This window comes from Brachyhypopomus gauderio, chromosome 5 (assembly GCF_052324685.1).
Source record: "Brachyhypopomus gauderio isolate BG-103 chromosome 5, BGAUD_0.2, whole genome shotgun sequence".
Taxonomy (NCBI): Eukaryota; Metazoa; Chordata; class Actinopteri; order Gymnotiformes; family Hypopomidae; genus Brachyhypopomus; species Brachyhypopomus gauderio.
In genome coordinates this window covers 31,760,692-31,768,939 of record NC_135215.1, presented here as the reverse complement: position 1 = coordinate 31,768,939, position 8,248 = coordinate 31,760,692, and the positions used below count along the sequence as shown (strand labels likewise).

The 8,248-nt window shown below is 39.5% G+C and overlaps 2 protein-coding genes across 3 annotated transcripts; one reads left to right on the top strand and one right to left on the bottom strand.

Annotated features, from left to right (window-relative positions):
• Positions 1–19: 19 nt before the first annotated feature.
• On the bottom strand, positions 20–2,787 carry ccdc34 (coiled-coil domain containing 34). 2 transcript variants are annotated; one of them, XM_077007116.1, is made up of 7 exons: positions 2,676–2,787; positions 2,182–2,418; positions 1,920–2,049; positions 1,672–1,779; positions 1,247–1,405; positions 1,040–1,166; positions 20–730 (listed from the first exon to the last, which is right to left on the bottom strand). In XM_077007116.1, exons 2-7 carry the CDS (start codon positions 2,409–2,411, stop codon positions 528–530), a joined length of 957 nt encoding a protein of 318 aa, XP_076863231.1. In that variant the 5' UTR covers positions 2,412–2,418; positions 2,676–2,787; the 3' UTR covers positions 20–527. The 2 variants fall into 2 exon arrangements, with proteins under 2 accessions (XP_076863231.1, XP_076863230.1); XM_077007115.1 differs by having other exon boundaries at positions 2,182–2,432; positions 2,676–2,763.
• A 3,068-nt stretch (positions 2,788–5,855) lies between these two features.
• Positions 5,856–8,032, top strand: LOC143515135 (chymotrypsinogen A-like). The gene is made up of 7 exons (XM_077007118.1): positions 5,856–6,024; positions 6,305–6,408; positions 6,540–6,619; positions 6,931–7,009; positions 7,233–7,413; positions 7,535–7,668; positions 7,794–8,032. Exons 1-7 carry the CDS (start codon positions 5,973–5,975, stop codon positions 7,953–7,955), a joined length of 792 nt encoding a protein of 263 aa, XP_076863233.1. The 5' UTR covers positions 5,856–5,972; the 3' UTR covers positions 7,956–8,032.
• The last annotated feature ends 216 nt before the right edge of the window (positions 8,033–8,248 follow it).

Here is an 8,248-nt window from a genome sequence, read left to right as displayed (position 1 = left end):
GCACACGCTTAATTATGAATAAAGTCTGTACTGTGAAGCTTTATTTGGAAAAGTAAATACTTTACAATTACAAAAACCAAAACTCTTAAAATCACGCCTTGTTCAATTATTCTGTTAAAAATAACAGTGATAAAACCATTCCTTAGGAAGAACATTAATGTGTACTGTCAGTGATGTGGAAAACTACTGGGTGTACTATAAAACTATGGTTACTGAAAACTGGTTACATTTATTGGAAGTCTAAGTAAGACATGGTTTCCTAACACCACTCCAGGGAACCTGCTGTAATTATCAGCACACTTTAAGCAACTCATGGCAGACTTTTGACAATGAAAACTTTTTAAAGTGTGTGGTGCCAGGGGAAACATGAAAATGTGTAAGGATGTTAGTCACTGTACAAAACCAAATCATGCTTGGTTAAGCATTTCACAAATTAAAAGATTCGGTTCCTAAAATGATAGAAATGCCCCCGAACTGCTTCCAATTTAGCAAGTTATCAAAAGTTGTTTGCCTTTCACCAGAGGCCATCACCACTTTTTGAAAGCAAAGGGAAAAGTGTCTTTGGGTTTATAACTAATGCACGGAGTTGACTTATACTTTGGTTGCCCAGACTGTTTCCTAGGTGTTGACTTTTTCCCCGGTGCTCTGATTTGCTGAGGAATGTGAATTGGCTTCCATGGGACAGGATTCACAAAACTGGGAGTGGGATAGTTCAGATGATCGTAGCCACCTGTAAACAAAACAAAAACACCTGTAAACTACATTTACATTTTTTCTGAAATACATGCTCAGTGCAAGATGAAGACAGGTAAACCATCTTCCAAATTTCACCTTTTCATGTGCTATAATGTCTCGATACATCTTCAGATAACAGATTATCTTTTGAAATATTTTATAGATATGAAATCTACAATTTTCCCATGTATAACATATCTAGCTAGACACACTTTATACAACTAGGCTAATCCGGAAAAGAATAAAGTCTTACAGAATGTCCCACAGCCTTCTGATCCTTTCACAATACAGTTTTCTCACTCACCAGTCGAACATTTAGATGACTGTTTCTGTTGGTCTCTGTCCTTTATGTTTGTAAGCCACTCTTTGAACCTCTCCTCTGCTTTCCTTTTACGTTCTCTCTCTTCATTTTCTCTTCTGGCCATTTCCTCCTTTCAGGCAGATCATCAAAATTAATCAAATATTAAGATCTTATGATTTGAATCATGCCGAGAGCCTCTAATAAACTCACCTGCTCCGTTACCTTCCTCTGCATCTCCTCTTGTTTTTTCTTTTGAAGCCATTCTTCATATTTCACTTGAGCTTTTTTTTCAATCTCCATCCGTTTCTGTTCTTCATGGAGCAATTCTTTAGTTTTCTGGGACTCCTTGTAAAACCTCTCTTTTATTTCCTAAATAAGAAGAAAGAAAAACAGAACTACATGTCCTGGAACACTGAAGACTGTTTACTCACATTAAGTTCAATTCTTGGACGTGAACACACATTTATTGATTCACAACGGTGTCCAATTTTATGCTTAAATTATTATCTTAAATGTTCTCTTTTGTTTTAATTATTAATTATTTTCACTTTGAGTCATGCATGTTTATCTTAAAATGTTACATGTCTTGTTGGTCATTTCTACATTTCTATCCTTATAAGGAGAACGTGTGATACCTGTTTTCTCTTCATTTGTAGCCACTCTTGAATTTTACATTCACTGACTGTCTTTCTCCTTTGATGTTCCCTTTCATCTTGCTCCTTCTTCTCTTCCATAAATTGTTGCTGAGAATTAATAATAAAAATAACTCATTGCAATTGTATTACATGGTCTTGAGGCAAAAAGTTATTATTCATTGTTGAGATTTTCAGCTGCATCACAGGTTTCTTCAAAAGTTCTGTACTTGGTGTTTCCATTATAGTACCTCCAAGGCTTTGTGGTGCATTTTAATCCGCTCTTCTCTGGCCTTACTCACAACCCACTGCTCCCACGCACTCAGATTTAACTTTGCTGTGCACACGGCATCTTGTGCATGTAGTGACTCAGTCTCATGCCTGAAATGCAGAGTTACGACTGTAAACACAAGCTTTAAACAGCTCCAGACTGCAGACTGGAAAACTCGTGCAGTTCTACATAGTACCGAAAATAGACTTTATGTGCTTGTGCAATAGTTGAGACAAATGTACCTGCTGGGAGGGACTGACGAAACGTGTCCTTGTAGCCCAGGGCCTGTGGGCTGACCCGCTGCACTGTCCTCATCAAAGCTCTGCTGGTAAATGGGGGACAGCAGAGAGTAGGTCGAGTCTCCCACCGACTCCACACTCTTGCTCCTGGGGATACTCTTTGGAATAGAAGACTTGCTTTTGAGAGGCGTCGAGGTCAAACTTTTCGATGAGGAAAACCGAAAGGCCGACATCACAAACCTAACAAGAAGCATCTGTCAGAATGATTGGCAAGAAATATGAATATGATCACAACATGAGCAACAGTCCTTTGTGCCAGCATTAGCTAACTAGCTACCTGGGGTCTCTAGCTAGGCTAATGAACCTTAACCAGAATGTAGGCAAGCTGATAGCTAGCGTTGCATGTTTAACCTTTAGTTAAAACGCTATCTGTATGATAAAACCACGATTAACGCGAATGTAAATTCTGAAGCAAAAAAAAACATTTTTAAACGTACCAATATCTGGAGTATTCTTCTATGGGAACTGCTTAGATAGTGTATGTTTATATGCAGTATCTAGCGAGCTAACTACGTTTTATCGTCCCGCCCCTCTGCACTGACCATTGCACTACACGCACGTCAATCATTTAAGACAGGGCACGTATTGGCTGATGTGCTGTAACTATGCACGCCAGTATGGAAGCGTTCTCCATAGAAACGAAGCGTCTAACTGAACCACAGACGCGCTGCAGAATATTAGACTAAACATTAGTTGTATGAGATAAGCTGTTTTGCTTGTTTTACAAAAGCATCCCAATAAAAATTAATGTAATAAAAAAAACAGACACATGGATATATAGACAGACATTCCCAAGAAAGATCTGAGTGCAACACCAGCAACACAGAAAACACATAAAAGTGCTGTACAAAAATACAAATTTGATTGAACCATCGAATGCAGAGGCGGTGCATTACACTATGCACGATGCAGTATGAGAACAATATTATAAATATATAAAGAATAAACATTATAAATAAATAAAAGCAAGTTAAATAAGTTTAACTTATTATTTTTGAACAAATACTGTCTTGTTGCACCTACTATGTGGTGGGTATAGAGGAGCAGCCCCAATAGCACATAGCACCCAGTGGAGAAGATCTGTGAAGACGCTTTAGGACTCGACCAACAGCACAGAATACATTGACCACTAAATTACATGAACACTAGGCTGTGACACCTTCAGCAGGTCTAGGTTATTTGGCCAGGTCTGCTGGTTAGGTGGACCATGAGATGCTTGGTGGACCATGAGATGCTTGCTCCAGAGAATTGTCCCCCCTCTGCTTTCTGCCCAATGATTTTGGGTTTCAGGGTCTTGCTGTCACACCAGTGAGGTCCAAAACCTCCTTTGTCTTGCTAATGTTTACCTGCAAGTGGTCTCTTTGCACGAGATGAAAACTCAAGTCTCTCTTATAATGTGCCAGTATTCTGCCAAGCAATAGAAAATTGCATTGTGAATGTATTATTTCTATGTGCCCACTGTGTAAGTCTGAAATCATAGCTGATGACATGTCAGAGAGTCCTCATTTTAATAATCACATACACTCATCTGCTCGTTAACGCAAATGTCGAATCAGCCAATCACATGGCAGCAACTCATTTAGGCATGTAGACATGGCCAAGATGATCTGCTGCAGTTCAAACAGAGCATCAGAATGGGGAAGAAAGGTGATTTAAGTGACTTTCAACATAGCATGGTTGTTGGTGCCAGATGGCCTGGTCTGAGTATTTCAGAAACTGCTGATCTACTGGGATTTTCATGCACAACCATCTCTAGGGTTTACAGAGAATGGTCTGAAAATGAGAAAATATCCAGTGAGCAGCAGTTCTGTGGGTGCAAATGCCTTGTTGATGCCAGAGGTCAGAGGAAAATGGCCAGACTGGTTAGAGCTGATAGAACGGCAACAGTAACTCAAATAACCAGACGTTGCAACCGAGACATGTAGAAGAGCATCTCTGAACGCACAAGATGTTGAACCTTGAGGCGGATGGGCTACAGCAGCAGAAGACCACACTGGGTGCCACTCCTGTCAGATAAGAACAGGAAACTGAGGCTACAATTTGCACAGGCTCACAAATTGCACAACAGAAGATTGGAAAAACGTTGCCTGGTCTGATGAGTCTTGATTTCTGCTGCGACATTCGGATGGTAGGGTCAGAATTTGGCGTCAACAACATGAAAGCATGGATCCGTCCTGCCTTGTATCAATGGCTCAGGCTGGTGGTGGTGCAACGGTATGGGGGATATTTTCCTGGCACACTTTGGGCCCATTAGTACCAATTGAGCATTGTGTCCTACGCCACAGACTACCTGAGTATTGTTGCTAACCATGTCCATCCCTTTATGACCACAGTGTACCCATCTTCTGATGGCTACTTCCAGTAGGATAAGGTGCCATGTCATAAAGCACAAATCATCTCAGACTGGTTTCTTGAACATGAGTTCACTGTGCTCAAATGGCCTCCACAGTCACCAGATCTCAGTCCAATAGAGCACCTTTGGGATGTGGTGGAACGGGAGATTCACATCATGGATGTGCAGCTGACAAATCTGCAGCAACTGTGTGACACTATCATGTCAATATGGACCAGAATCTCTGAGGAATGTTTCCAGTACCTTGTTGAATCTATGCCACGAAGGATTAAAGCAGTTCTGAAGGCAAAAGGGTTCTGAAGGCTAGTCCAACCTGGTACTAGCAAGGTGTACTTAATAAAGTTGCCGGTGAGTGTACATACATTACATAGTAACTTACAACACACAGTAACTAGACAGCCTACAGAATAATCAGGCTATAAATAAAATAACTATGAAAAACTAATAACAAATTTGGAAAAGAGTTCAAACCAAATCTATTTTTGCATTGCTTTCTTTGTTTGCTCTGTTATCTTAATACGTTCTTTGAAGCAACAGGTCAACTTCACACATTATCTTGTATGTTTAGCCTTCCTGTTACATAATAACTAGCTTATCAAACCTACGCAAGGTTGATATTTTAATATTCAATTTCTTAAAATTTTCAATCAACATTGTTAGACACAATCTTTTTTACTTACATTGCACATTTTATGTCATATTACATCGATTACATTTGTCTACATATTACATATTACATGGATCTGGGCAAGACCAGGCCCAATTAAATAACCAGTTTAAAGTTCCTCCACTTCATTCAACTTTATTTAAAGTAATAAAAAACATGATAGCAATCAGTTATGGTTTAAACCAGATATTTTAGCAGCAAATATATCAAACAGGATACAAGACCTAACTTTTTAAACCCTAAAACAACAAAAAATAAAAAAATAAAAAAATTTATTTTAATTAAAAATTAAAAACAGTTCAGTACCGGTCCATCGAGTAAAAACATCACACACACACACACACACACACACACACATATATATATATATAGAAATATATAATTTCTTCACCAAACCCACAATGCAAAGTACAAAAGAAAAATGTATAATATATATATATTATTATTATTATAATATTATACATTATACATTATATATATGTATATTATACATTTTTCTTTTGTACTTTGCATTGTGGGTTTGGTGAAGAAATTATATATTTCTAGTCTTCTTTTTTGTCATGTGTGGCCTGGGAAAAAGTCTTGCTATATCAGCAATGAAACAGGTGAGGTGGTCCTTATTTTTGGCATGGTCTAGTGATACACACTGAGTCCAAGGCCTTAGCACCACTATAAAAAGAGAGTCATTCCATCCATCTGCAGCAGACTGAAAATATGGCTGTCTTGTGGATTCTCTCGTGCCTTGCCTTTATTGGGGCAACCTATGGTATGTAACTTGACACATTTTTTAATGTAACATTAATAATATTCACTTAAAACTTCTAGGCAGAACTGATGGTTAAGCAATCTGAGCTTAAATGGCACACCCAGATAAAGTAGTGATTATGAAATTTACTTGGCCTAAGCTATTTAGTTCCCTTCATAATTTAAGATATGATCTCAACGAACAACTCAGGTTGTCATTTTGGCTGTAAGCAAAGCAAAATTGATTGTAAAGTCCCAGGGATGGCTAACTGAAAGAGATATTTGGTGTGTGATACTTTCAGGTTGTGGCATCCCTGCAATTACCCCTGTGGTCACTGGATATGCCCGGATTGTGAATGGGGAGGAGGCCGTGCCCCACTCCTGGCCCTGGCAGGTCTCTCTACAGGTCAGTCTCCCACTTCTCTCTCTCCTGCTCTCTGGACCATTGATCGCCGGTCTCGGTGCATTTAGTGTACATAACAATATCAAATATACAGGATCTCTTGATAATGTAGGGGTACTACTAACTTTTTCCAGGACAGCACTGGTTTCCATTTCTGTGGTGGTTCCCTGATCAACGAGAACTGGGTGGTGACCGCTGCTCACTGTGGTACCAAGTAAGGACAGAAACGTGACCTTTATGTCTTACCGCTGTGTTTTCCTTTAGCTTCTCAAAGAAGCACCTTAAACTAGAAACAGTCCCAATAATGTAACTGTGAGGACTTGCACATTACTTATTTAAACTGACATACAGTACAATTATTCAAAGTATGTGATAATTTAACAATGCCATAAAGTTATTTAGAAGCTAAACTATACAAATGCCTCTATATTTGTTGTTTTGTGCAAACAAAATTTATTATTAGTGAAATTATAAATAAACAATTTGTAGTTTGTTTAAGTGTAATTCCTGTTTCATGCTTTGTAGAACTTCCAACTTTGTTATCCTGGGTGAACATGATCGTTCCTCTAATGCTGAGGTCATCCAGAAAATGAAGATTGGGAAGGTTTGTGTTGTGCCTACACAGAAGCAGTAAAATTCGTTCAGATTCAGTGTTTGAAAAAGAAAAGCATAGCGTAGAAAATTTATTTAGGCAAATATGAAATGGAATCTTTCAGATAAATGTTAGATTTGTATGCACAATGTATTATGGTGATTTTTTTATTTCTATCTCTCTCTCTCTTACACACACCACACACACACACACACACACACACACACACACACAGGTCTTTCAGCACCCTAACTACAATGGCTACACCATTAATAACGACATCACCCTGATCAAGCTGGCCTCCCCTGCCCAACTCAACCCTCGTGTGTCCCCTGTGTGTCTGCCTGAGGCCAGTGACGACTTCCCAGGAGGCATGAAGTGTGTCACAACAGGCTGGGGCCTGACCAGATACAACGGTAACTGCCATTACAAAGACTGAGAGTTTTTCACCTAGTGCTTCCATTTCTAATATTCTGTTTAGAAGTAATAAAAAATTATTCTGTTTTCTAATTAAAGTCCAACCTCTTTTTATTTCAGCTATAATGACTCCTCCTCGCCTGCAACAGGCCGCATTGCCTCTCCTGACTAACACCAACTGCCAGAACTTCTGGGGCAACAAAATCACTGATCTGATGATCTGTGCTGGAGCGTCTGGTGTCTCCTCATGCATGGTAACATAGCTGAGCACCAGAATGATGCCTGCTGGGTAGATGGAGGGTGTTGGAGCACTGCAATTTAAATATTCAGTTAAAGAACCAAAGACCAACCACGTGCATGTATCTGATTCCTCTCCCAGGGTGATTCTGGAGGCCCTCTGGTATGCCAGAAGTCTGGAGCCTGGACCTTGGTTGGTATTGTGTCCTGGGGAAGCGGAACCTGCAGTACATCAACGCCTGGCGTGTATGGACGTGTCACCAAGTTTAGTTCATTTATTGATCAGACCATAGCCTCAAACTAAACTTGTCAGTTCGATGGCAACTGCCCTCCTGTCTGGTGCTTGATTTCTTCTCTCAGAGAATAAAATAATGACTTCAACACAGTCTCTGTGTTTTTGTTATGGCGAAGTGTGCAGTCACATAACATGCATCACAGCATGTGTATTACAGTGTGCAGTCACATAACATGCACCACAGCATGTGTATTACAGTGTGCAGTCATATAACATGCACCACAGCATGTGTATTACAGTGTGCAGTCATATAACATGCATCACAGCGTGTTGCATGTTGCATGTTTATTCTGACCCTTTGT